This window comes from Ceratotherium simum, chromosome 16 (assembly GCF_057802395.1).
Source record: "Ceratotherium simum simum isolate JZ-2026a chromosome 16, ASM5780239v1, whole genome shotgun sequence".
NCBI lineage: Eukaryota > Metazoa > Chordata > Mammalia > Perissodactyla > Rhinocerotidae > Ceratotherium > Ceratotherium simum.
This window is the reverse complement of record NC_141915.1, coordinates 221,993-249,944: the sequence shown is the minus strand read 5'-3', so window position 1 is coordinate 249,944 and position 27,952 is coordinate 221,993. Positions and strand designations below refer to the sequence as shown.

General features: G+C 61.3%; 1 protein-coding gene across 1 annotated transcript; it reads left to right on the top strand.

Moving 5' to 3' along the window:
- The first annotated feature begins 220 nt into the window (after positions 1-220).
- Positions 221-27,952, top strand: MAP2K3 (mitogen-activated protein kinase kinase 3). The gene is made up of 12 exons (XM_087440252.1): positions 221-406; positions 14,182-14,248; positions 14,609-14,657; positions 15,680-15,793; positions 15,982-16,101; positions 17,516-17,632; positions 18,617-18,668; positions 19,775-19,902; positions 20,410-20,487; positions 25,063-25,202; positions 26,241-26,286; positions 26,842-27,952. The coding sequence occupies exons 1-12, from the start codon at positions 358-360 to the stop codon at positions 26,923-26,925; spliced, it is 1,044 nt and encodes a 347-aa protein (XP_087296378.1). The 5' UTR covers positions 221-357; the 3' UTR covers positions 26,926-27,952.

Genomic DNA, 27,952 nt, shown 5'->3' with positions numbered 1-27,952 from the left:
CCGGCCCCGGTTTCCCGGGTGGAGGCGGGCTTGACAGGCAGCGGGAGGAGCCGGATCCGGGCCCGCGGGGGCGGGGCTCGCGCTTGACGGGCATGGCCAGGCCGGCGTCTGATAGGCGGGGGACGGGCCCGGAGACGGGCGGACCAATGGGCGCCCGGAGGCGGGACCTACGTCGGCGCCGTCCGGCCGGGCCCCACGGCGCTGCCCAGTCCGGCCCGGCGCCGCCCGTGGGAGCGCGTCTCCGCTGCCTCTGCCCGCCGCGCCCGGGCCGTCTGCCCGCGGCCATGAGCTCGCTCCGCCCGGGCCGAGCCCGCCACCCTCTGGAGTAGCCCCCGCCGCCGCGGACCCGCCCGCACCATGGAGTCGCCCGCCTCGAGCCAGCCCGCCGGCCTGCCCGCGGCCAAAGGTAGGCGCGCCGGCCGGGCCCGCGCCGCGAACCCCGGCCTCCGGGTGGTCCCGGGCAGCGCCGCGGCCCAGAACCTCTTCCGATTCGGGGGCCGCTCCCAGCCGGGTACCTCACCTGGACCCGCGGCTTAGGCCTGGGGACTGCGCCCAGGCCCGCACCCAGGCGAGGATCTCGTTCTGATCTCCCCGCTCCGGGTCGGGAACCTCACTCTGACCTCCTCATTTAGGCCTTAACTGCACCCTGGACAGGAACTCTCCCAGTCTGGGGCCCTCAGCTGGACCCAGGTGGGATTCACTCTGATCCTGCACCCGGCGCCCTTCACTCCTGGGGCTGGATTTAACGGACTCCCCATCCGGGCCCCAGTGATGCTCCGTGGCAGGGGATCCCACTGTAACCCCCCCATGTGGGTGCCCTGGCTACACTCCAGCTCAGAACTCCCTGTTCTTCCCCAACTCTGCATCCTTGCAGGCCCCACATTGCCCCATCCTGGCCCCGCCTGCACCCCATCCTGCAGCCCCCTGGCCTCTCTTGGCTCTCACCCACCCTAATGCACAGCCCCCCTCCATCAGCTTCTCCTGTCTTCACTTGCAAGCCTCCCTCTGCACTTGGGGAGCTCACCCCCTCCTGTGCCCCAGTGTCTCCAGGGTTGATTGCTACCAGGCCTGTGTCTGTTGCCCATGGGTCCTGGGCCAACTGCCAGGCCGGGTGCTGGCTGGGCAATGGGCTTGCTCTTGTCTTCTCCAAGTAGCCGGCCTTCCTGGAAATTTCTGTGAGGTGGCGGCTGCGGCAGCAGGATTTGTCATGCAGAGGGGGGAGGCCGAGACTTGGAGGGTGAGAGGGGGATTTTTTGCAGGAAGAGGAAAGGATGTTTTTGGCCTGCCGAAGTCACAGCAGGCTGGGTTGTGGGAGCGATTTCCACACCAGACATAGCTGCAGTGAATGGGCTGCCTCCTGGCTCTCTCAGCCTGCTGCTGCCTCACCCCAGTGACACGAGTGTCTGTGGCCTCAGTCTCCCTGTCTGTGAAGTGGGGGTAGTCACGCCTCCTTTCTGTGGACTTCTGGAGTATGATGTGAGGTAGTGAATACTAAGGAGTTGTAAGCAAGTGAGGGTGGTGAGAGGAAGAGCTCAGCGTGGCTCCTGGCGCATAGTAGGTGCTTAGGAAGGGACAGGTACCAGGCATCTTGTTCTTGTTACCATTTTCCTTACTGGAAAGGCCTCAGCCATGCATGGTCAAGGTCTTGCCTCTGTTTGGGTTGCAGCTGCAGAGTGAGGGGGAGAAAGGTAACAGCTGGCACTTAGTGGGCCCCTAATCAGGGGTTGTCCCTACCTCTCTTTCTCTAGAGGCGCCCAGGCAGTGGGAGGGCATGTGGGGGCCGGGGGAGGGTGTGGGTCCTTCCCTGCCCCTGCTGTGGGCTGTGGGCCAGAGCCCAGCCGGCCGGCGGGTGGGCAGGATAATTATGTCTTACATAAGTGGGAGGCCTGGGAGGCCGGATCCCTGACCATTGCCCAACCACCGTGAGTAACTCGGGAGGCACTCACGGGGGGAGGTGGCTGGGGAGGGACTTGTCCTGCGCAGACCTCGTGGAGCCTGGGAACCGGGAAGTCGCAAGCTTCTCCACTGTGCAGAACTGTGAAATCAGACACTTCTCCTCCTCTCCAGCTTGGGGTTTACTCGTGGCTCGGTCAGTGCTGTGGGACTTAGGGCAGGTCCCTCAGCCTCTCTGGGCCACAGTGTTTTCATGGATGGAAGGAAGAGGTTGGAAGCAGTGTTTGTTTTTGAAGGCCCTTTTAGCTCTTCCAGGCAGGGAATGCTTCATCCAAATAAAAGTTCAAGTTGCAGGGTTGTGAAGGGAGGGTGATCATGGATGTGAAGGGAAAAAGCACTTTGGGGAGACGCTGCTTGATCCCCGTATGCTCTGTGACTTGAGTCCTGGCATTGCCCTTTCTGAGCCTCTCTGCAAAGAGAGGACCAAGATGAATTTCCAGTTTGTGGGTCCAGGTAACACATGACCCACAAACTGGAAATTGGGTGGGCTGGATGGAGGGTCAGGGGCCTCCCCAGGACCCAGGGACCCTCTCAGCCTCTTTGTGGTCTGCGGAAGGATGTGGTGGGGAACCACAATGTCCCCTTGCCCAGAATCCCAAGAGCTCTACTTACCAAGTTGTTTTCCATGTGTCGTGCGCTCTCCCGATTATTCCTTGCAGCCCCATTTACGATGAGGAAACTGCGGCTCAGAGGCGTTCAGTGCCGTGCCTGAGGTCACACAGCTGTGACAGATGGAGCTAGGGTTCCATCCAGGGCTGTGTGTCTCCGGAGGTCTCCCCAGTGCTCCTCTGTGTCCCATTACCGGGCTGGGTACTTGAGTTGGATGGATGGGACACTCCCCTGCACCCTATTACCCCTCGGTCCAGTCAGTGTCCCTCCAGGCCCTGCCGGACCTGGAGGATGGACTGAGCCAGAGGTGATGCCTCTTGGGTGCACAGCCCTGTACGGTTGGCACATGTCATACTTGTTTCGGTCTGACCCATTTGACAGATGACAAAACTGAGGTCAGACAGAGGCAGTGGTGGGACCGAGTCCACAGAGCCAAGGCTCATCTTTGTCCTCCCCACCCTGGCCTGGGCCCCGGCCTCGTGCTCTCTCTGCCTTCTCAGAAGAATTTGAACAAAGCCGGGCGTGGTTGGCACTTTACCTTTGAGCTTCCTGCCTGGCAGCAGGGGCCCTGCCCGTCCCGTCCGGGGCCATGGGCCCGTGGAGTTTTCCGTGAGTGCACAAGGCCGCAGGCCCCAGAGCCCGGCGGGTTTCCCCGGCCTCCTCACCCACATGTCGTCTTTGGCTGGGGTTGGAGGCCAAGGGCAGCTGGCGCGGGGCCAGGGGCAGGGGCACATTGGTTGGCGTGGTTTGGGTCTGCCGCCTCCAGCACGTTTGTCCCTGGGGGCCACACACGTCCTGTCGCTGCCCCGCTGCAGGGTGAGCGCTGCCACGCCGCACTTCATGGTTGATCCTCACGTGGCTCCTGGCTGCCGGACAGGGACACCGAGGCTGCAGGGAGTGAGCGCCGTCTGTGTCCTAACCCTGCGCCCCCGCCTGTCCTGGCTGTCGGAAAGACTGGAGGGTGGCACCTTGGGGACTTCCCCCACCCCTGGCGTGACGCACAGGAAACTCTCTATCAGCCAGCCCGTGGCTCGGGGCCTGAAGGGAGCAGAGTTCTCCTCGGCCCGTGTGGGGAGAGGGCCGGGGCAGCGGGAGGCTTCCGGCGGTGACTCAGCGGGCACTGGGCGCTGACTCACCCACCGGGCACGCCGGCTGCTGCTGCTGCTGCTGCTGCTGCAGGGGCGAAGCTGCTGGCGGGTGGGGGAGGGTCTGTGAGCCCGGCCTGCAGGTTGCCATCTGGCCCCGAGCTGGGCACCGGAGGTGGCCCCCTTCCTGGACCCCGGACTGGGCCGGGACCCCCAGGCAGGCCCTCCTGGCCCCGTGCCCGCCCCGCCCAGGAACTTCCTCTGTTAGGCAAGGGCCCTGCTTCCTCTTGCTGGTGGAGCAGCGGCAGGCGGCAGTGGCTGTTCACTGCCCCTGGCCCAGGCGCGATGCGCTGCTGGGGGCTGGGGGAGGCGGAGGAGCGGAGGGGGTGCGGGGTCCACCTGAGCTCCCGGGAGAGGGGTGGAGAGGTGAAGCCTGTCTGTGGTCGGACCCCAGCTCAGCCCCTTCTGCTGTGTGCTGGTGGACGCTCCCTGCACTCTGTAAATGGCTTCAGGCCCCTGGGCATGGCCCAGCTCTCAGATGAGAGGCCTTGGTTTTCTCACCCGCAGAAAGGGAATGGGGCCCCTGCCTACCTGTCTTGCTTGCAGCCACAAGGATAGATGGAGACAGCCTCACTCTGCTCTTGCTAAGTGTCAGGTACTGGGCACAGCAAGACTGCTCTCTCTCCACAAAGAACCTTGGCAAGACAGGAAGTGGGGGCAGAGCCTGGGCTTGGGGGCTGGATGGGCCTGCGTTTGAATTCTGACTCACTCCACTGCTTGCTGACTTCCTCACGTGCCCTCTCTGACCCTTGGGCTCCTCTTCTGTAAAGTGGGAGTAAACACCCTCCCTTGCTTGGCGGTGGTAAAGATTGGAGATAGTGTTTGTCAAACGACTGGCATCCGTTATTATTTTTTATTGTTATGGTCATGGCGGTTGTTCATTGGTGGACCGGGACCTCTGATGACGGACTTGTAGGCTCTCTGACATGAGGACTCTCTGGCTGCGGTCCTGTAAGGCCAGCCAGTGTGTACCAGGCTCTTTCCCACTGGTCCCCAGGCGGGAGCTGGGGGCTCCCAGAGCCTCTTGTGCCTTCCTGGGGAGGGCCCTTGGGGACAGAGAGGACTGAGTGCCTGCCTCTTCCTGCAGGTTTGCCTCCCCCGAAGCATGGGGAGGTGTGGGGCAGGGGTTCAGGAGGATGGCCCTCCTCGGCCAGCCTGGTGGGACTTCATAGTGCCGGGCCCGGTGCTGGCTGTGGGGCTGGGGTGAGCGAGCAGTGCCCTGGCTGTTGGGGAGCTCTGCCTGGGGAGCAGAAGGAGGCTCCTCTTGGGAGTCATGGTTCTGAGAGTCCAGATGCAAGGTCAGGTGCGTTGGTGGACGGCAGGGCCGAGCTGAGGGGGAGCCGCTGGGACGCAGGGCCTGGCTGGGTACAGGCGGCCAGGGGAGCGTTGTCAGTGTCTCAGGAGGGGTGCAGTGTGTCATGCTGGGTCCCAGAGGAAGAATGCTGGGGAGCAGCATGGAGGACCCACACCAAGAGCCCCGTCCTGGCCAGATGGGGTGGTGAGGCAGGTTCACAGCCCCCAGCGACCGTCCATGCCTCCCCCTCTGGGTGTTGCCCACGTAGGTCAGGCCTGCCTGCCCTGCTGCTTCTGTAGATGCGCCCCCACCAATGGCCATGGAAACCCCAAAAAGCTTCGTAGGAAGGGCATGAAGAGCAGACAGGGCTGGGCAGGCCCCTCTGCAGCTTACAGATGCCAAGCCTGGACCTGCACCCGACTGCAGAGAGGGTCACCAGGCTCACCCCTAAGTGCTTTCCTCCCCTAACCCCAGCCACAGGTCCATGTCACCCTCCCCCTGCCCTGAGGGTCCCTCTCTGGGGTGTCCCGGCTGAGCTGGCATTCCAGGGCCTGCCTGGCTTCTCTGGGGAGGCCATGTCCAGCTGCGCCCCCAGCTGATGCCCTGTCCTGGCCGCACTGCATGGACCCCCTGCCATGTGTGGGCTGGGCCTGCGCCCTGCTCCGCTGACGCCTCCTGGCTGAGCCCTGCCCGGGAGGTGCGGCCTTCCATTCCTTTTTAAGTTTTTAGTTGAGAATATATCACAGACATCAAAAGCACATATAGAATGTACCTCTGTAGTTTAAAGAACAAAAGTAAAATGAATTCTGTTTACCCAATACCCAGCTAAAGAAGTTGAGCATTACCATGCCCTCCAAGTCCCCGCAGAATCGCATCTCCCTAACAGCCGTCCTGACTTCTGTATTAATCGTTTCTTTATTATGTTTTTAATTGAGCTCTGACGCATGTGTGGTGTATTCAAGCTCAGTCTCCTGCAGAGTCAAGTCCGCCGTGGTCCGTGGGGCCAGCACTGTGGCGGTGCGGGAGGCTCCAGCCAGCTGCCGGGCTCAGGCCTGTCTCCTGCACTCATGAGCTGTGTGGCCTCGGTTTCTTCCTCGGCGTCCTGGTTGATACTGGGACCTAAGTGGCGGGGTTGTGAGGAGGACCCCGCGTGTTAGCGTGGGAAGTGTGAGTGTGGGGCCGGCACAGGGAGCGTGTGTACGAGTTCCTGTAGACATCCTCCCGCTACATCCTGGACGGGGTGAACTCTGCGTGCGCTCTCTCTCTGCTCTCTGGGGGCCCACCCTATGGTCTGGGGGCCCACCTGGTGACTGGGGGTCTGGGGGCCAGGGCAGCCGCTGATCCGACCTGTTTGTGCCCGGTGTCTCCAGTGCCTGTCTTGTTTTGCCGTCTTCATGCCAAAGCCCGTGTGCAGCTACTGTCGTTGTTGCTTTAAGTGCGTCTCAGATCCCCAGGCCCGAACTGCAGTGCCCGGCCTGCGCGGCTGCACTGGCAACCCTGACTTTTCTCATCTGCAGCACTGTGCTAATGCTGCCAGCTTCAAAGCTTTCTCCCAAGGATTGCCTGAGCCGGTGGCTGTGAAGTGACATGTGAAGGGCCTTGGATGTCAGCGGAGGTGTTGGGGCACAGTCAGGAGTATACAGGGAGCTGAGAAGCATTGCTGTGCACCCAGCAAGCAGGTGCTTCATCAGTGGTGGCAGTCGGTGGCTGCTGAGGCGTGGGATGGACAATGTTCCTTACCCTCTTTGTCCTTCTGCGAGTCTGTGACTTGGCCTTCTGGTCTAGGTGCCCTCCTGCTACTGGCACGGTTCGCCCCATCCCGGGTTGCCTGGGGCAGACCCCAGGATGGGGCAGTTGGATCCTCCAGGGTGAGCCTGTAGGGACTTCCAGCTGGGAGGGGCTGGTTCTAGGCCCTGCTCTGCCCCAACTCCCTTTGTGACACCTCCCCACCCCGACCCCCCAGGGCCTCAGTGTTCTCGTCCAAACAGAGAATGAAAACGCCCATCTCTCAGGGCTGCTGTCGAGGGAGAGAAGCTGTGAGACCGGCAAGGCCAGGGGGATGGTAGGTGCCCAGTCAGTGCTGAACTTGAACCTAAGCTACGTATCAGCGTTTTTACCACCAAGAATACCTTTTTAGATGTTTCTGCCCATCAATCCCATTTTTATAAGATTTTGTTTCGATACTAATGATAATAAAAAGAAGAACGGCATTTGTTAAGGAAAGGTGCTTTTACTGTTTTCTCGCGCAGGAGCACGGGGCCCATCCGTGCCCCTGGGGGCCTGGGGTGGCCTGAGTGGAGGCCCGTGGGAATTCAGCCCCAGCCTAAGCGCAAGGAGTGCCCGCTTCCCCGAGGGCCTGGGAACATCGGGCGTCACTCAGGGACCATCCCTCCACTCGCAGCCTCTCGAAGCCTGGAGGTTGGGCTCCGTGGTCTGGGGCCCACCCTGCCCTCTGGGGGCCCACCCTGTGGTCTGGGGGCCCACCTGGTGACTGGGGGCCCACCCTGCCCTCTGGGGACCCACCCTGTAGTCTGGGGCCCACTCTGCCCTCTGGGTGCCCACCTGGTGACTGGGGGCCTCTGGGCCGGGGCAGCCGCCCATCTGACCCGTTGGTGCCTGGCGTCTGCAGTGCCCGCTCTCGTTTGCGCCACGGTTACCCAGCAGCGTGCTGTGTTGTCGTCACTGGGTTTCACGAGGGAGCACGTGGCCTAGAGTGGGTGTTACTTGCCTGAGGTCCACGTCCTGGAGCATGGTTTTCGCTTGACAACCCTGACGCCTCCTCGTCCTCTCCTGGACGTCAAGGCCGTTGCACTCTCTGATTGTCAAGGGAGGAAATTGAGGCTCAGGGAGGGGGTGTGGCTGGCTCACAGCCACAGAGCAGCTCAGGTCTCTTGATGCCAAAGCCCGTACTTCCCCACTCAGTTTCTGTCGGCTTCTGCCAGAGTGGCTTGGGGGACACTGCCGTGGCCGTGGCTGAGGCGTGGGGAGCCAGGATCTGGTGGCCCCAGGAAGAAGGTCGGGGCCTGTGCTGGAGTCCTGGCTCTGCCGCTGTCCTGGCGTGTGACCTGGGTGAGTCCCCGGGCCCTTGGCCTCAGTGTCTGCACTGGACAGTCTCTGGGGCACCATCCAGTTCTAAGCAGGCCTGCTGCTGGGAGCCCGTGGGAGGGACGCCCAGCCACCTTTAGACAGAGGAGGACATGAGGCCCAGGCCCGCAGCAGCCCAGGGCACGGGGTCAGCAGGGCTTCTTCCTTTCTTATTTATTTTACTTGAGTTACTTACATTTAGGCGGCTGATAGTGCGTGTAGTTAGGAATCCCAAAGGTACAGAAAGGTAGTTTCTTGCTTCTCCTTGGAATCCTCGGTGAAGAGCCAGCCTTCGCTCTCGCAGATCCTGACCTCCCCTGCCTGCTCCTGCTGTGCGTGCCTGTGGGGCCTCGACTCCGTCACCGCAGAGCGCTCGCCCGCCGCCCTCGCTGCTTCCCTGGGCCCCTCTCGGATTTTCCCAGCCCCGGGCCTCAGTGTCCTCCCCAGTGGAACGGGGATCCCGCTCGTCCGGCCTCTGGGGGTTGCCGAGGGGTCGAGAGAGACGTGAGACACGCCAGCGCAGGCCTGGCGCTTGGTGTGCTCGGCCCTGTCGGCAGCTCTTGCCTCCTTCTGTCCTGTGGGAGCTGGATCTTGGGGATGGGTTCTGCGAGGGTGACTTCGGGACCTGGTGAGCTCGCCCCTCCAGTGCCGAGGGGGCCCTGGGCTGCCCTCTGCACCCGCCCTCCCTGCCTGTACCCCACTCCGGCCCCTCTCGTCCTCTCCCTCCCTCTGAGCCTCTGCTCAGCCTCTCCTCATATCTCGCCTCAGAAAGGGCCGTGTCCCCGCTGCCGTATTCTCTAGAGCACTGAGCATGCAGGGAACTCTTGGGGACGTCTGGCCTCCCACATCTCCACAGTGGCGTGCAGTTCCTTGCCTGACTGGCATGGACACTCGGGGCCCAGGACCTCTCTAGTGGAGTCGGAAATCACGAGAAGCACTCGAAATACCCAAAAGTAGGGGGCGGGAATAATAAATTGGGAAACCATGGGCTGTGATTGGCTGTGTGTGGTGGGGGGGTTCCCTTGTTGAGCGGAGGCCCCGCAGGGTCCGTGGTGAGGGCTTGTTCCGCCCCTGCCTCCCGCCCCTGGACGGGCCTGAGAAGAGAGGGGCCCAGTCCAGTCCAGGTGGCTCTCCCCAGGGCCCTGGGGCGGGGTGGTGGCAGGGGGCGGGGAGGCCCCTCTCTCAGGCTCTGTCCGTGTTTGATCATTAGAGCAAACAGACCTGTATTCTCGTCTGCTCCCTACAGACACTCACTCTGTGACCTCTGTCAAGCGCCTCTCCCCTCTGACCCCCTGGGTACAGCAGGCCCATGAACACACTGCCCTTGTGGGGCTGCTGAGAGTGTTAACAGAGTGGCTGTTTGGGGCAAGATACTGCGGGTTTCCAGATGGCTCAGTCTAATCTTCCTCGGTCAGACCTGCTAAGGCATGGCGCTGATAACCTCATTGGACATGCCCGATAACCCTGGGAGGTTGGTCCGTTGTCCCCATTTCACAGTTGAGACCATGATGTGCAGAGAGGTTAAGTCACTTACCTGAGGGCACACAGCTAGGAAGTGCTTGAGTTGCAGTTTGAGCTCAGGCTGCCTGGCTCCAGAGTCAGTGCTCATAAGCATTTTGCTAGCTCCCTCTGAGATAGTAACTACAGAATGGTGACTTGTGAGAAGTGACAGGAGAGAAGCCGGCTGGACACAGGGAGAGCCAGTAACAGGGGCTTGGCTGGAGCCATCAGGAGAGCCTCTCTGAGTAGGCGACAGGTGAGGATCGTGTGCCGGCCAGGACAGAGTCGCAGGAAGAGCATTCTAGGCAGAGGGAGCCTGAGGTGGGAAAGAAGGTGACTTATTCGAGGAGCGTGAGTGGGAGGAGAAGGGCAGGGCTGCCCCTGCGGTGGGACGGGTCGTGGCCGGCTCCTCTCTTTACCGTCTGTCCTGAAGGTCGGTGGTGAATTCCTTGCTCCCTGCCCGTGGTGCTGCGGGGAGAATGGAGCCACCGAGGACACAGGGATGCCTGGCGCTGTGCCCGGAGCCCCGCGAACTGAAGCTGGCGGGCTTGTTGTGATTTGCTGGTGGCGGCCTGCGCACCTCTGTTTGCTGTGGTGATGGTCGCCGTGGTGGCCCCACCTGGGTGGCCTGGCCGGCTGGGCGGGCGCTGACGTCCTGGGCGGACAGTGGCAGTGGCAGGTGGCCTCCGGCCTGTCTCTGGGCCATCTGCAGGGCGGCCTCGCCCCTCCCTCTGACAGTGGGTGCAGCTGCCCCCTGGAGTCCATGTCACTCCAGATGCAGGTCTGGTGACCCTGATGGGCAGGTGGGCAGGAAGGCCGGGACCACTCTCTTGCCACCTGCCCAGCCCCTGTGCTCGCAGCAGCCTCTGTCCTTCCCCAGCCTGGGAGGAGGCCGGCTGGGGGCCCACCTCGACTGCGCGCCTCGGTCCCCCTCACACACTCCTCGCCCACCTGGCCCAGCTGTGGGCGCAGAAGCTCCCTTGGCAGATGAGGAAACTGAGGCTTGGTGAGGGGGCACATCTTACGATGTTCCCAAATCCCAGGGTGGGAGAAGGGCGTGAGGCCAGAGCCAGAGAACAGTGAGAATGGGGCCAAGAGCAGGGAGAGTGCGAGGGCGCGGCTGCGAGTGGATTGCTAATTTTTACATAAAATGTTTTACTTTCTGGTTACAAAAAGCATCAAGTCAAAAATAAAAGCTACTCGTAATTCTCATTACTTAGGAAGGATGTTTTCCCCTCTGTGGAGAGCTGATAATAACTGTGATGACCATTTATGGGCCATTATAGGGCCACCTACTGTGTGCTAAGCCCCGCACCTCATGCCTGGCAGGGGATACCTCGCCGTGTAGGGCAGGCGGGCAATTCTCCGCACCCCTATTCGCAGGTGTGGAACCTGAGGGGCAGAGAGAGGGGTGCCATGCCGGGTCTCGGCTGGTGCAGAGCTGCACTTCCTCAGGCTGCTGCCCACCAAACGCAGTGTTGGCAGCACCGGCTTGGCCAGTGGCCTGTGCAAGCCTTGGGGCCCCTGCCCTCCCCAGAGGTGGGTGGTGACCTCTAACGCAGGGGCAGCCCCGACGTGGCCTCAGGAACTGATGGCCTGGCGCGGCTCGGCGTTCCTCAGCATTCCTCTTGCTGTGTGGAATGTCTGGGCCCAGGGGGCCGGGGAGGCCTGGGTGCCTGTTCTGCATGAGACCCCCGGTCCTGCCCGTTGGGGAGAGCAGCAGGCCTGTCCCCGCGGCTGTGAGGAGAAGCTCCTGCAGGAGGGCTGCTGTGAGCTGCTGCCCAGCCTGTGGGGTCTCCGAGTCAGCAAATCCAGGGCTGACTCCCGGGGGGACCCCGGACTCACTGTGCAGTGACTTCACCTCGCAGCCTCGAGTAAAGCGAGGCTAAGAGCTCCCCTCTGGGTGCCGGGCACCTGAGATGGACGGGAAGGGCCGTGGGTGGGCCGCAGGCTGCTGCTTTGGTGGGTGAAGGAGCTTTGGAGTGCGACCTGCTGGCCCCTGACGACCAGCTGCATTGTCTCTTCTGTAAAGTGGGATGAGGTGCGTCCCACGTGAGGCCATCGTTAGGCGACTGGGCCTCCCCAGGGCCAGGGGAGCAGATGGTGGGCGCCCAGTGGTGCTGCTGCTGCTGCCGCCAGTGTTTGTGGAAGCTGGTTTCCTAAGGCCTTGGGCCGGGCCGGACAGGCGTGGGCTGGGTTCAGAGACGGGCAGTAGCTGGTGCAGGCGAGCGCCGTTCGAGCCCTGTACATGATGACTCGCCAAGGTTGCTGCTGTGTCCTTCCCCGTTGTGTGGACGAGGACACTGAGGCTCAGAGAGGCTCAGAGAGGGCCTTGCCCAAGGTCACCCAGCCTGTAAGGGGCCAAGGTGGGATTTGAACTTGGGGAGAGACAGCCCACGCTTTTGGCTACAGAGTTGCACCAAGAGCCGAACGGGGTCCCCACCTGGCTCTGGGACCGTGGATGCGCCATTGGGCATGGGGGCCGCCAGGGTCAGGGCCTTTTGCTGGGACTTTGGTTTTGCTGTGGCCGCCAGAGCACAGGTGGACACACCTCGGGGGCCTGGCGTCTGGTGGTCCCTGGGGTGGCTGTTGTGGAGAGGCTACAGGTGTCTGCCTGCATCACCCCCTGCAGACACTGGGACCCCGTGCCCGCCGGGGTTGTTCCGTTTCCTGGTCGTTCATGCAGCCCTGAGGACAGTTGGGTCTGGGCCTCGTCTTCCCAGTGGCAGTAACAACCCCACCCCTCACTCGACGTCAGTGCCTGGCACCACCCACGTGGGCCCCCAAGCTGGGTTCGCATGTGGGGCACTGAGGCTGCATGGGGGTCATGGCAGAGGCTGGGTCTGAACCCAGTTCAGAGGTGGCTGCAGAGGCTGGGGTCTCCCAGTGCTCTGTGCACACCCGTGGCAGGTGGCGTGGGGCCTTGGGCAGTTCCCAGTCCCCAGGTGGCCAGAGCACGGCGGGGTGGGGAGGTGGGTGAGGAGGTCAGAGCGAGTGGCAGGGCCATGCCCAGAGGCGGGAAGGATCCTCCTGCAGGGCATGCATGGAGGTGGCAGCATTTCTGCTCTGGGTGGTTTCGAGGAGTCCAGGTCCAGTCCCAGCTGTGCCACCCACGTGCTTGATGACCGGGCCAGTCACTTTCTTCCTCTGGAGCAGGGAGCCCCTTGCCCAGCGCCTCGGAGCAGGTGCTCCAGACTCAAGCCCGCCCACCGCACTCCTCACCACCAGGCTCCCTGGTCTCCAAGCCTTGCTCTCCCACCTGTAAGATGACCCCATGCCTTCTTCAAAGGGAGGCTCCAATGGAAGCCCTCTCCATGAGGCCCAGCCCGGCTGTGTCCAGTGCCCTGTATGCTGATTCCCTTTTAGCGCCGGCTGCATGCTGGGCGCCAGGCCACGCTCTCTCAGCTAGTGCAAGAGGTGTGGACTCTGGGGCTTGGAGACGTGATGCCCCTCGCCTGTCCTCAGGGGTCAGGGTGAGGGAGGTGCTGCCTTGAGGCTCAGGCCCGCCCGGCACCCTGGGAAGGGAGCAGTCTTCCTGGGGCGCCCTCGGAGAGGGTGGCAAAGGCAGGAACTTCTTGGGGGTGGGAGAGAAATGGGCACCAGACTTCAGCCAGGGGCTCTCCAGCCTGTGTCTACTCCAAGCCTCCCAGCCACCCCTGAGGTGGGCATCCGTTCCAAGGTGACAGATGGGGAAGTCAGGGCTCAGAGAAGTGGTGGGCAGCACAGCTGGGACCTGAGTAGAGCTCTGTCCACCTAAGATGCCCCCCACCAAGGTGAGCACCACGGGGGGATGAAGGTCGTACCAGTTTCCTAGGGCCGCCAGGACAAAGCACCACAGACCAGGGGGCTTGACAGAAGCTTCCTGTCCCCCAGTCCTGGGGGCTGGGGGTCCCGTCCAGGTGTGGGCAGGGCCGTGGGGGAAAGAGCTGCTGCAGGCCCCTCTCCTTGGCTGGCAGATGGCCGTCTTCTCCCTGTGACTCTTCACATCGTCTTCCCTCTGTGTGTGCCTATCTCTGTGCCCACATTTCCCCTTTTTATGAGGACACTGGTCATGTTGGATTAGGCCCACCCTGGTGACCTCATTGTGACTTGGTCACCTCTGTGGTGACCCCATCTCTATTAGGGTCACACTCTGAAGTACTGGGGCTTAGGACTTCAACAGGTGAATTTTCAGGGGGCACAATCCAGCCCTTAACAGAAACTCAGGACATAGGACTTCTGCGTGGGCTGGGAGCCTGGGGGCCTGCCGAAAACCTCGGCTGCTCAGACTCGGCCCTGCTGCCTGGGATGGGCTCCGTGGCGGCCTGCGTGTGCCTGTGGGGGCAGATCCGTGGTGGGGGCGTCTCCTTGAGTGCGGCTTGAGGTTCCGTCCCTCCTCAGGCGGCGGTGGGGGGACCACGCGCGCCGGCTTCCAGGAGGGCTCCGGGGCCCCTCCCGGCACTGGCCACACCGACCTCAGCCTCTGTCTCTGTGCCTGGGGCCCCTTGAGGGCAGGGGGCCCGACATCTCTGTCCCCAGCTTTGTCCAGCCCAGGGGAGCCCAGGGACGTGGACTGACTGAGCACTGACCCGAAGCTTCGCCTTCGCTCCCTTCTAGGAAAACCCAAGAGGAAGAGGGACCTGAGGATATCCTGCGTGTCCAGGCCGCCTCTGCCGAACCCCACGTGAGTTGGCTCAGTTTCTCCCCGGGCTCAGCCTGGAGAGGCTTCCTGAAGGGGCCAGCGGAGGGGAGCAGCAGCAGGTGCCTGTCCCAGTGGGGCGGCTGAGGGGCTCGCGGGTGTCGCGTGTCTGCCCTGTGCCCCTTCTCGCCATCTCAGGGGGAGGGTGAGGCTGCGCCCGTGTCCCTGTGGCCACACCTTGTCCTGGTGCAGGCAGGTGCTCAGCGGTGGGGGAGGTGAGGTGCCCTGAGGAGAACGACCTCCCGAGACAGCATGTGCCTCAGCCCCCTGCCCGGCCTGGTCACTCCTCCTGGGGAGTGGGTATGGTTCCCTTGGAGGCTCACGGGGTCTGCCCTCTCCCTGCAGCCCCCCCCGGAACCTGGACTCCCGGACCTTCATCACCATTGGAGATAGGGTAGGTGATGGCTGTGCACCTGGGGTGGGGCCTTGATGTCTTTGAGCCTCAGTGTCTTCATCTGACAGGTGGGCCCAGGCTGACCCCATAGGGCCACTGGGGGTGGCTGTGGGTGACAGACAGAGCTGGGCTTTGGAGAGGAGCCTTGCTCCCTGGACGCTGGCTGTGTGGCCCTAGGCCACCCACTCACTGGCCCTCCCGTCTGGAACGGGGCTGCCTCCTGGGGCCCTGGTGAGCCAGAGCTGGCGTGGTTTCCTGACCTCAGAGTTTGGGTTGCGGGCCACTTGTGCCCATGTCACCTGTGGGAACAGTGTGTTGAACCTGCATTCCTGGCTGTACCCTCAGGGCCCCCTGCCTGGGAGCCTGCATTTCACATGCACCTCCTGATGGCTTGGCATCGGCGATTGAGGCCCTGGCTCAGGGACCGTGCGTCCCCACAGGATGTGCCAAGGGTCTCCAGGCAGAGACCCCACCCTGGGCCTCTCCTCAGCTGACAGCCCCTCCTTGGCTTATTTCTCCCCTTGACACTTGTCACTGTCTGGTGTCCTGTTCATCTACTTGCTTATTCCTTTTTTGTTTGCCTCTAGCAAGAGCGAGTGGGCGGCCCAGGGCCACACGGCCCCTGTGAGGGCAGGACCTTTGTTTTGTTACCTTTGCATCCCCAGTGCCTAAAACAGGGGCTCGCGCATGGTGGGTGCTTCATAAGGAGTGTTTGAATGCAGGACTGATTCTAACCACCTGAGTGGTGTGGGGCGAGAGGGAGGGGCACCCCAGGGCTCCCTGTGCCGCTGGGAATGTTGCACACACTGTCTGATTTATGCCTAGCAACGGCCTCTGGACATCTTTGATGTGAGGCTCAGAGAGGTGAAGGTCACACAGTGGGAAGTGGTTGGTGCAAGCTTTGGGGACAGACCTGACTGTCTGTCTTCTCTTTCTGCTGCCCCAGCTGTCTTCACTGGGCCAGGTGTGCGGGCTGGCTCCTGGCCTGGCCGCCACCAACCCTCTCTTTTCTGTCTTCCAAGAACTTTGAGGTGGAGGCGGATGACCTGGTGACCATCTCGGAGCTGGGCCGCGGCGCCTACGGGGTGGTGGAGAAGGTGCGGCATGCCCAGAGTGGCACCATCATGGCTGTTAAGGTAGGCAGAGCCCCTCCGCCCCCACCCAGCCCTGCCAGGGCTAGGGGGCACCTGGGAGGCTGCCTGGAGGAGGCATAGGGGCTGGGCCTGCCTGTGGGTGCCCCTCGGAGCTCCTGGCCTTCAGATAAGGGACAATAGGGTGCTCGCCCCGTCACGTGGCCCCTGAACCACAGCCCTCTCCCCTGCAGCGGATCCGGGCCACCGTGAACTCGCAGGAGCAGAAGCGTCTGCTCATGGACTTGGACGTCAACATGCGCACGGTCGACTGCTTCTACACCGTCACCTTCTACGGGGCCCTTTTCAGAGAGGTGCGGGCCTGGGGGGGGTGGGAGGTGGTGCTGGGTGGGGACTGGGAGCTCAGGCCGCCCTCCACCCGCCTTCCGTCCACGCACTAGCCCGCAGCCCACCATCGCTCTTCTGCGCCCCCAGCAGACGCCTGCTGAGCGCTCCGTGTGCCAGTGCTGGCGCAGGGGAGAGGGAAGCGGAGGCCTGGCCTGCTCGAGACGGCGGAGCTGGGCTCTTGGGAGCCAGACCACCTGCTCCCAGCTTCCCGCTGTCACGGCCCCGCCCTGTGCCGCGTTTCCTTGTTTATGAAGTGAGGCCAGTGATCGTACCCATTTCACTAAGTCGTCGTGAAGGTGAAGTGAGGGGCCCGGGGCGAGGCACTCAGCAAGCGTGCCACATGGCCCTGCCTGCGTGACCACCTGCTTCCCCAGTGTCCAGGCTGGTGGGGTGGGGACCAGGGGCAGCCGTGGAGGTGGGCGAGGGTCCGCTTCTGGTCTACTGGAAAGATCCCCGGGTGTGGGATGAGAGAGGAATTGAGGGCTAGGCCAGGGAGTGTGAGGGATGGGCTCATGCCGGGGCGGTGTGAGGCTGTCGTGGGTGTGGACGGAGACCTGGGGTCCAGATTGGACGTGCTGTTTGTGGTGGTGATTCACCTCCTAGAGTTGAGGGCTGAGGTCAGGGCTTCCCTGCCCAGCTTTGCTCCCTGAGCACCTGCGGGTCCCGGAGCTTGCTGGGTGCAGTGGACACGGGTGGGTCAGCCCCTCATCATCCACTCGTCTGATTGGCTAAGCACCCGTGGTGTGCCAGGCACAGATGTCTGTCCCTGGGCCGCTGGGGGACAGACACACACCCAGGCCTCACCACATGCCAGCTCAGAGCTGCCAGGGAGGCCCAGGGGCCTGCGGGTACCCCAAGGAGGTGCTGCACCCGGCATCCTCAGAAGGTGTCCTGAAAGATATGTGGGAGTTTGCTGGGGGACTAGGGTGGGGGTGGGGGGGCAGGGCATCATGGGTGGAGAGGGACCCGTCCGCCAAGGTCAGAGCTGGACGAGCCGTGTGTGCTAGGGGTGGTGGGGCTGGGTCATGGAGCTGAGCTGGCCCATCAGGGTCCCAGAAGCCCCTGTTGGAGGGACGTAATCAGGCGTGTGTTTTAGTCACTTCTCCCTGGAAACTTCCATGGAGCTGGGGATCAGGTGGGGGACACTGGGCAGACCAGAGGTGACAGAGCTGGGCGAGGCTGGCGTGTGGACCTAGCAGTGTAGGCACACCTGGAGGGTGGAGAAGCGGGCGGGTTGAGAGACTTCAGCAGGCAGTGGGAGGAGCTGGGGGCTGAGTGAGTCCCTGCGGGCTGAGGGGCGGGCGTGCGCGGGCGCCGGGCAGCCTGTCCCGTCGCAAGTGCAGCCCTGGCGGCCCGGCTGACCTCTGGTGTCCACCCCAGGGAGATGTGTGGATCTGCATGGAGCTCATGGACACGTCTCTGGACAAGTTCTACCGGAAGGTGCTGGACAAACACATGACCATCCCAGAGGACATTCTGGGGAAGATCGCTGTGTCCGTGAGTGCCCTTCGGCCGGGTGTGTGGGGGTCACGGTACACGGCCAGAGACCCCAGCCCTGCCCAGCAGGTGCAGAGTCCGGCCTGATGGTGTGTCTTGGGCATAGCTGGGCCCCCAGCATGGCTCCCAGCTGTGGCCCTGAGCCTGAGCACCTGTCCCACCCTGCACCAGAGCCTTCCCGCTGAGGAGAGCCTGGAGCCCGGGGCTCCCAGAGCCATATAGATTTGGCAGATGCCGCATCTCTAGGTCTTTGTATGCAACTCCGGAGCTTCCTAGGCCCTTGAAAAAGGGACTTAGCATTTACAACTCCCTCCTACTAAAAATGCCCTGAGGAGCTCGCAGAGGTAGCAGCTAAGCTGGGGGAAAGAAAGGTTATCATTCCAAATGTCTGCCTTTTGAGGCTGCATGTTCCTAGAGGAGGGCAGCAGCCCTGGACTTGAGCATCCCGGCAGCCAAAGCACAGAAGGAAGTGGGATCAGTTATTGCGGGGTTCCCAGTCCTGACTGCCTCTGGGGACGTTTGAAACACACCTGGCCCGAGTACTGAATCGGAGTCTGTGGGGTGGTTCCTGAGAAGAGTGGTTCTAAGCACTGGCTCTGCTGAGGGTAGGGAGGAGGCAGGGAGGCTGCAGAAGGGCTGGATTTTACCCAGGAGGCCGGTAGGGGGTGGTGACAGCCCCCAGGGGGGGTCACAAGTCTAGACTCTGCAGGGGTGTGGGGTAGCTCCTTTCCCTGGTGAGGGCCTGGGCCTGAGACCCTGGCCCACTCGGAGCAGAGTAGGAGGCCAGCATGTCTGCACCCGGATCGCCAGGACGGCAGGGCAGTGCTGGATGCGGGCAGGAGCCAGGGTCATGAGGGGCTGGGGTGTGTATGTGGGAGGAGGAGACAGATGGGCACGGCTGGGGGGCCTCACAGCTCTGTCACTGTTGATGCAACTGGGACTAATGTCGGTCCTGTCCCCCCTCGGCCCTTTCCGGAATGCCAGATCGTGAGGGCGCTGGAGCATTTGCACAGCAAGCTGTCCGTGATCCACAGAGGTCAGTACCCAGCCCCAGGGAGGGGCCCCCGGCTCCTCACACAGTCTCGCGCAGCCTGCAGGGCGACTGGGCCTCTCCCTGCTCTCGGGGGTGCCGGGTTGGGACATGCCTGTGGGGTCGGGAGCCGAGCCTGTTCAGTCCAGGCCACTCTCCCCCTCTTCAAGCCCTTTTCCTTGCCCCCACCCCCCAGCCCCTTAGGGCTGCTGGTACTCAGAGCAAGGATTGCATGGATCTTGTCCTGGGGAAGGCTGGCTGGTTTTGTGTTGACCTATCGTCTGCGTGTCGTGAAATGCACAGACTGTAGTTAGCCCTCGCTGGGTCTGATCGGACTTCACCCCCAGTGGCCCCCGCCCTGTTGAGATGCAGTGTTTCCCCCTCCACCCCACCCTAGAACGTTCTCTCGGCCCTTCCTGGTCAGTCCCTGCCCTCACCTCCCCCATGCCCCTCGTCTGATTTTTCCCATCCCAGCCCCACCCCACATCATCACTGTTGGCAGTTGGTCATGGAGCCTTCTGGCCCTTTTTCTGTGCATGTCTGTCCTCGTGCACATCCCCTGGCGAGTAGCTGGGGTGCGTGTGTGTCGTGTGTGTGCCTTTGCCGGGAGGTCCCTGCTGTGCACTGGCACCTGCTCTGTGTCGGCCTCGTGTCCTGAGGGGCTCGTGTGCACAGGCCGGCCTCCTGTGCTTTACCTGCTGCCCTGAGCTTCCTGGCCGGACCTGCTGACCCTTTGGTGTGGACATTTGAGTGGTTTCTGGGTTCTCACCCTGTCACTGATGCCCCTCCAAGCCCAGGAGGACCCCAGAGCTAGAGGCTGTGCTGGGAAGCAGAGGCCGAGTCCCGGCTGTGGGGCAGCAGAGCTGGGATGGGCCTCTGCCTCTAGACCTCGTGTCCAGAGCGCCGGTGGTCGCACGGGGGGGCGTGTCCTGTCTGCACCACCACCCGCTGTGTGACCTTGGGCTGGGGCAGTGCTTCTTGGAGCTTCAGCCCTCCGTCCGCTCCCTGGGCCCCAGCGGCCTCTGTCCAGGGCAGGGGCCTGGGAGGAGCCCGCCGGCCTGCCGTCAGGGCCCCACAATAGGAGCTGACTAGGGGTGTCCTGTCCCTGGCAGACGTGAAGCCGTCCAATGTCCTCATCAATAAGGAGGGCCATGTCAAAATGTGCGACTTCGGCATCAGCGGCTACTTGGTGGACTCTGTGGCCAAGACCATGGATGCTGGCTGCAAGCCCTACATGGCTGTGAGTGGTTCCCGCACCCCGTGCCCTGGCTGAGGTTCAGGAGAGGGCACACCTGGAGAAAGCCTCCGGGTCTCAGCCCTCCGGCCGCGTCCTCTGTCCCTCACCTGCCCTAGACTCCACGTGTCCTGCCACAGAGGGGCAGCCTGCCGCCCGCCTGCCCAAGCGGCTCCTTTTTATCCCTGTTATTAACTGTGCTCCCAAGTGCCCGTTTGGATGATAAGTTTCCTGGACACCCACACGGAGGTGGCTCGTGGGGTCTGTGCAGGTCCCGCCCCTCCCCCAGTGTCCTGCAGGTGGGACCTCCCCGGGGGGTGGCTGGGAGGCCAGGCTTGGGTCTTCACTGCAGGACCCTGGGCCTCGCTGGCCTCGGTTTCCTCATCTGTTCCATGGGGGTGTGGGACGGGATGAGCACTGACCCCTCAGTTTGGGGCGGGGGGGCCAGACTTAGCTGAGGGAGGCTTGGGCGGCCCTGGGGTGGGTGTTCACACCTTCCTGTCCCTCTCACAGCCCGAGAGGATCAACCCGGAGCTGAACCAGAAGGGCTACAATGTGAAGTCGGATGTCTGGAGCCTCGGCATCACCATGGTACCGTGGGGGTGGGGTGTGCGGGCGCCGTGCCCGGCCGTGAGCTTTGGGAGGCCCATGAAATGGTTTAGGCCTCGGACAGAAGTGTCGGCTTCACAGGCTGAGAAGCACGCGTGCCGTCAGAGGCGACGGCATCTTTAGGGAGGGCCTGCAGGTGACGTTATGGCCCTGCCTGGCAGCAAGCCGTCCCTTCCACGAGAGGTCTTGACGTCTGTGGGAACTCGTCCACTGGACTCTCCTCAGAGTCCGTGGTGCTTGTTGAGAAATCACAGTAATCCCAAATTAAGGGAGCCTCTGGTCCGCACATCATTTCAAAAGCAAAATGGTAAAAATCTTAAAAAATGTTTTTCTCAGTGAGAAGCATGTTGCCTGGGGTCCTGGTGCGTTTCCACGGGCGTGGCGGGGTGGGTGGGGTGGGTGGGCTCTCAGTCCTAGGCCTGTGGGGACTTGGGTGAGGCGGGAGCAGGTGCCCGGCCCTCAGCTTGGGTGGCTGCGTCTGAGGTCCAGGGCAGGGCTGGGCCCGTGTGCCTCTTGTTCTTTTTAGAGCTGCCTGGCAGGACCCCCGCTGGCCTGAGTCGGGGCACGGCCCCAGTGTGGGGCGAGGTTTAGTTAGTGAGCGAAAGCCCACTCTAGCACCCACATGGAGAAGGGGCTGGGGGGATAGGGTGCCAAGTCCCCCTGCCAGTGCTGGGAGTTTGGCCTGAGACCGGGGTGCATGAGAACCTCGGCCGTCACGGGCCTGGCATTGGGAGTCAGTCCCTGATGGGGCAGCCTGTGTGCTCATCGGCCCCCACCCCATCCAGCCTCTGGAATTCCTGGGGAGTGCCCGGCTGTGGATTTGCCCCTGAGGTCCCCGTGGTGTCAGCGCCCTCCCTGCCCCAGTCCCTCTGGCTTCCCACTGTGGGGGCGGGGAACAGTCGATCATCAAACCAGTCAGGAAAATGTGGGGGGGGTGTGGAAAGGAGCCAGGGGTGGGGGGGCAGGGACTCTGGGACAAGGCCCTGGGGGAGTGTGCCTGAGGGGCCAGATCCAGGGGAGGTCAGGGTCGGCGTGGTGTTCTGGGTTTACTGCCACTGCGGTTGTCATCGTGGTCCTGTCACGGTCACATGACTGACTTGAGCTGTTTCTGTGCACGGGGACACGGAAAGGACAGAATCACAATCATTCTCTCAGAGACGCGGAATTGGGTGATATCTTCCATTTTCCTTAATACTGCTGACACGTTATTTTCAATTAAAGTTTTTTCTTTAAACCAGAGAGGCATATCCAAAGTCTGAAGGTGGACACTACCCCTGCAGATAAGAGTTTTCCAGCTCCTGAGTTAAAAAATAATAGGGGGCTGGCCCCGTGGCTTAGCGGTTAAGTGCGCGCTCTGCTACTGGCGGCCCGGATCCCGGGCGCGCACCGATGCACCGCTTGTGCGGCCATGCTGAGGCCGCATCCCACATACAGCAACTAGAAGGATGTGCAACTATGACATACAACTATCTACTGGGGCTTTGGGGAGAAAAAGGGAAAAAAGGAGGAGGATTGGCAATAGATGTTAGCCCAGGGCCGGTCTTCCTCAGCAAAAAGAGGAGGATTGGCATGGATGTTAGCTCAGGGCTGATCTTCCTCACAAAAAAAAGAAAAAAAAAATAATAGGAACAAGTTCTTGCTGTAACTGCAGCCTCTCCAGACCTGGCTGGGTGTCAGAGGCCACGCTCGTGACCTCTGCACTCATGCGTTCACCCTGCCCCTCCCTCCGCCTGTCGTCCGCTGTCGTCGCCGGGGACCTTCCCATGTCTCTGGTGGAACGTGGACACGTGTGTGCTCCTTTCAGTTACCACGTGCTGCGTGACAGACCACTCCAGAACCTTGTGACCGAAACCAACAACTTGTTGTTTCTCGTGTTTCTGCAGCCGGGGCTGGACTCAGCTGGCCGGTTCTTCCACTCCACCTGGCTCCCACTGGGGTCACAGCTGAGGTCAGGGCTTGGCTGCTGGAAGGTTCAAGAAGGCTTTACAGACGTGGGGCCTCCACACCGCCGGGCTTCCTCCTGGCGGCGGGGCGGGCAGGGGAGGCTTTCGTGGTGGCTGGCTTCTGCAAGGGCAGTGCCCTTGCGTGCTCAGCCTGGACTGGCCCAGTGTCACTTCTGCCTCATTGTGTTAGTCAGAGCAGGTCACAGGCCAGCCCAGGTTCCAGGGGAGATAGACTGCAGTGTGGGTGGGGCCTGGCGGGTGCACCCTGGAGGAGGGCTGTGGTGGCCCCAAGGGAGACGAGCTGCGTGCTGCGGGTTAGGTTTTTCCCCACAAACTGCACAAGGAATAGAAACGCTCTGCAAACATAGAGAGGAAACGTCAGAGGGAGAAACATGTCACATGCTGTCGCACTCAGACACAGCCCTGCTCCCCAGTGTCAGCTGCCAGCACAAGGCGTTTCCTTCTAGACATTTTGGCTTTTTTTTGTGAGGAAGATTAGCCCTGAGCTAACATCTGTTGCCAATCCTCGTCTTTTTGCTGAGGAAGATTGGCCCTGAGCTAACATCCATGCCTATCTTCCTCTGCTTTATATGGGACGCCACCTCAGCATGGCTTGATAAGTGGTGCGCCGGTGCACGCGTGGGATCCGAACCTGTGAACCCCGGGCCGCTAAAGTGGAGCGCGAGCACTTAACCACTGTGCCACCGGGCTGGCCTCCCCATTTTGGCTCTTTTTTAAAAAACATATGCAGTTTTTATTTTGCTTTTTCCTATTTCTCTGGATTGCTGTAACCCTGCAGGCCTCTCTTCCTGCGACCACACCGCTCTCTGCCGCCGTCTGCTCACCGGCCCCTGATGCGGTGGGTCACTGTTTTCCCATGTTTTCTGTCCTTTGGAAATCACAGCCGTCCTGCAGGTGACCAGTGAGGGGCCGTGTGCCAGGCACACCCTTGGTGGTCTCCCCCTGGTCCTCATGGACCACCCCCCCACCCCGAGTCGCTCTCTGGGCACCTGAGCGCAGCCACGGGACGGAGGGGCCCAGCAGGTGGACGGGGGTGGTGCTTGGGGAGGCTCCCACCCTCACACACTGGCCGTGCTGAGCATCCTGGTGCCTCCAGGTCACGGCCACACCCCCTGCCCAGTGGCGGGCTGGTCCCTGGTGCTGGATGCTTAGGCTGCATCTCACATCTGCTGTTACAGGTGGCGCCACATCGTGCAGCTTTGTGCTCAGAGGCTGTTTGTTTTTTCATTTTAGAGCTTTTTAGAAAAAATTACCAGGAAAGGGATTCCTAGGTCAGAGTCTGGACACTTCTGTTTCCTGATTATGAACTCGGGCAGGCTGCTGGGGTGCTCACTTGTGCTTGTTGGCGTCAGGAGGCCGCCCTGGCGCCTGTCCTGTGAAGAAGCACACAGACAGGGCCACAGCCCGCCCTGCTCAGGCGCGTCCTCCATTGGGTGTTGACATCTCGGCTGGAGAGGGGCCTTTAGCCTTGTGGGAACGCCCTTTCTCAGCACGATAATTAGTGATCTGTTCGGGTGCCACCTGCCCACACAAAGTGTTTGAGCTGAGGCCTCTCTGGGTCACATGGTGACCATGGTGACCACGGCCGCCGATGAGGAGCCTCTGCGCTGTTCCAGGCAGGGCCTGGCTGACCCGATGTGTCCTTTTCACCTCGACCTCAAGATCAGAACCCAGATTCTGTCGTAAGCTAGCCAGTCCTTTCCACAAATGACTTCCCGCCAGCTGCAGGCATGGCACGGGGCTAGATGCCTGGCGAATGTGTGGAGGCTGGGTGGTCCTGATGGTGCCCGCAGGGAAGTCCAGGTCTGGCAGGATTGACGAGGCCCCGGGCACCACGTGTCCAGGCGGTCAGGGAGGAACAGTGATGGGGGCTGAGAGGGGACGGCTTCCTGGAGGAGGCAGCACTGGAGACGGGCCTTACCGGATACCAGTGGGTGGGCAGATGGGGGCTCTGCAGAGAAGGAGGGGCTGCGAACTTCAATTCCTGGTGGGCCTGGCGGGTCGTCACAGTAAGGAGCTGATCACATGCGGCCTCACGGTCTGACGTTCCTCTGCAGCCTTGGGGAGAGACAGGCGGAGGAGAATCATGTCATTTCCCGTCTGCTCCTCTGTACGAGCAACAACGGCCCGGATAAACGGCAGCAGACACTAAGATACTGCGGAGACATTAGGGAAGGGAGTGGCCTGCGGTCAACAGGGAAGCTGGTGCCTGCCCAGTTTCTTTGCCGACTGCTGCCTTGTGGGAAGGGGGCCCAAGGTTGCCAGCTCCTTTGATTTTTCCAGATTAGCTAGAACCTGGGTTTTTATGTAAAATCTTCTGAATTCAGATTGAAAACCTGACCGTCGTCAAACCAGTCACAGTCCAGGGCTGGATTTGCTCCATGAGCTGTAGTCTCTGCCAGTGGGGTCAGAGGAGCCAACTACTTGTGTCCCCCTGCCTTTCGTCTTTGGCCTGATGTCACATGTCAGGCCCTTGACCTGCCTCGTGGCCCAGCTGCAGGCACTGGGCCAGGACAGGCAGGTTCCGAACACGCCCTCCTTCTGGGCACAGAGTGTGGGTGCGTCTGACCTGCTGCCACTGTCCCCACTGCAGATCGAGATGGCCATTCTGCGGTTTCCCTACGAGTCGTGGGGGACCCCGTTCCAGCAGCTGAAGCAGGTCGTGGAGGAGCCATCCCCCCAGCTCCCAGCTGACCGTTTCTCCCCCGACTTTGTGGACTTCACTGCACAGTGGTGAGTCTCTGGCCCTGCGGGGCCTCTGGGCCTCCCCGGCCCCAGTCAGCACTGCTGCCGGCCCTGGCCGGATCCCAGCTCCTCCTGGTCTGGTGGCCTCCTCCTCTAGCACATAAACCCCAAACAACGCAGCATCACAACATACAAGGCAGAAATAGAGCATAAGGAGAAGTTGACAAACTGGTCTGTGGGGAGATTTTAATATAGTCCTTCTAGAAATGGACAGACCAGGTAGACTGAAAAAGCAAACAGAAAGCACGTAGAGGATCTGAATAGCATAAACAAATGTGCTTTTATTGATGTTTAGAACTTTGTGCCAAATTAAAGAATGCCCTGGGAGCCTTATGAAAATTAATTGTATTTGAGGTTACAAAGGAAATAGGGAAAAAAGAAAAAGGCAAAGACATGTTCTCTGTGCATAATTAAATAAAACAAGAAGTCCATAACAAAGAGGGAAAAGCTCCATGGAAAGTCAAAGTAAATTCTTCTAAATAACTCCTGGGTTATGAAAAAGATTTGAAAAATAAAATTACAAACTATTTAGCAGTGAAAGACAATGAGAACAGAACATAGCAACATCTGTGTGTTGTGGGCAAAGACACACTCAGAGGACAATTTGTAGCCTTTGTTTCTTTTATTGGAAAATTAGAAAGACTGAAAACAGATGAGCCTGGCAGACAGGGTCATTGGTCACCTCAACCCCTTTTGATCGGGACCTCCCCTCTCCCCGAGGAATTTCCCCTGAGATATGATTGTTAACTGCAGTGTTTTGGTATCATTTTGTTGTCGGCATCTTTGGGAATTCCCTAGATCACTATGGAGACAAGAAAGCAACAACCCAAGAGGCAAAGAAACTGGGTCCTGGTCTCTGTAGTTTGCACCCACGGATCCCACTCCACCCTTGGTAGCTCCCCAGAACAGCCCCAGCCTTTCCTCCTCGAGCCCCGAGCACGTGTGTCCCCTCACTGCCCGGGCGGGTGGGGGCTGGACTCACCTCCTCCTGCCGCCCTGGCCCCAGCCTGCCCTGTTCTCTCCTAGCCTGAGGAAGAACCCTGCGGAGCGCATGAGCTACCTGGAGCTGATGGTGAGTGTGGGGCTCTCTGGGGAGGGAGCTGCATCTCCCTGCACAGAGGTGGGCAGCGTCTCTGGCTTACCCCTGCATTAATTCATTTAGGAACTCAGTCACTGATTCATTCCATGCCAGGCCCCATGGAGGGGCACACAGGCAGTGCTGTGACTGATGGTGCAGAGGGATGGGGAGGTGGCGGGCAGGTGGACCATTTTATCCAAAGACATCAGGAAAGGCTTCACAGAGGAGGTGCCATTTGAACTGGGCCTGGGAGGATGAATAAGGATTTACCCACTGATGGAGAGGGCGGATAGGGCATTCCAAGTGGAAGGCCCAGCATGGGCAGGGGCCTGGCATGTGTGGGGAAAAGGCAGTTCAGTGTGACCAGAAGATGGCTGCAGAGGGCCAAGGAGGAAGCCGTTAACGCTGTCTCTAAGAAGGAGGGCTTCCTGGAGGCAGAGTCCTAGAGGGATGAGTAGGAGTTTGCCAGGCAGGAGGAGCACTCAGGCTGGGGCTGGTTTGAGGAGGGGGAGGCACTTCCACCTCACCCCTTCTCCTGTCCCCCACCAGGAGCACCCTTTCTTCACCTTGCACAAAACCAAGAAGACGGACATTGCTGCCTTTGTGAAGGAGATCCTGGGAGAGGACTCGTAGGGGCAGGGCCTTGGACCCCACTCTGGCCCCCCAGCGCCCCCCAGCCCCCTCTGGGGGAGCAGTGCTTGCTCACACCCATAAGCTGCCGCCCTGGCCTGAGACGTTCCAGGAGGAATCGAGGGGGTTGCTCCCACCTGGCTCGGCAACAGGCCATTGGTCCCAAGTGCCAAAGAACCAGACCACTGGGGCCCCCAGCTGGGCCTGCGAGGGCCCCATCAGTGCCTCTGCCCCTGCTGCTCCAAGGACCCCAAGTCTCTAGCCCCCAAGACCCCGGACTTGGAGGGGCTGGGATGCCCCCCGCCAGACGCTGCTGCCCCTCACAGAGAAGGCAGCTGGTGCCGTGTGCAGGCCGCTGCTCCGGCCCAGGCCTGGAGGCCACCCAAGTTGTATATTTTTTTATCTCTTGACTGAATGGACTTTGCACACTTTGGCCCAGGGTGGCCACACCTCTGTCCCAGCATCGGTGGGGGATGCACAGGTGGATGAGCCACGTGAATCCTTCTGAGCCCCCACAAGGGAGATGCCAGAGCTGCCCAAGGCCTCTACCCCAGCACTGGCACACAGGGCCTCCGGGGCACCGGGGCCGCCGGGCCACCTGCCACCTCTAGGGCGTCGTTTCACTTTTTTTTTTAATTTATCCTCTTGAGTTTTTCTTCCGCTTTGTGGGTTTGGCTTGTGTTTCTTGCATGGTTTGGAGCCCATCACTTTTCTGCCACCCCCCGGGAACCAGCAGGCCAAGACCTGCCCTGTCTGCTCAGGCGGTTGTCTAGGGGGATGGACCCAAGGTCTCTGCTCAGAGAGGTGCTAGGGGAACCATCCAGCTCATTCTCCTTGGGGACTGGCTCGACGGGAGCTGTGGATTTGCTTTTGGTGTTGTTTAAAAAAAAAGAAAATATATTTTTTTGAAGAAAGGACTGCCCGTCCTGGGTCCTATCCCTGATGGCTTAGGGCAGTTACCTGATTGCTGTTTTAATTAAAAACAAAAAACAAAAAAAAGAGGTGGCACAAAAGGTTGTGTGTAACTGTG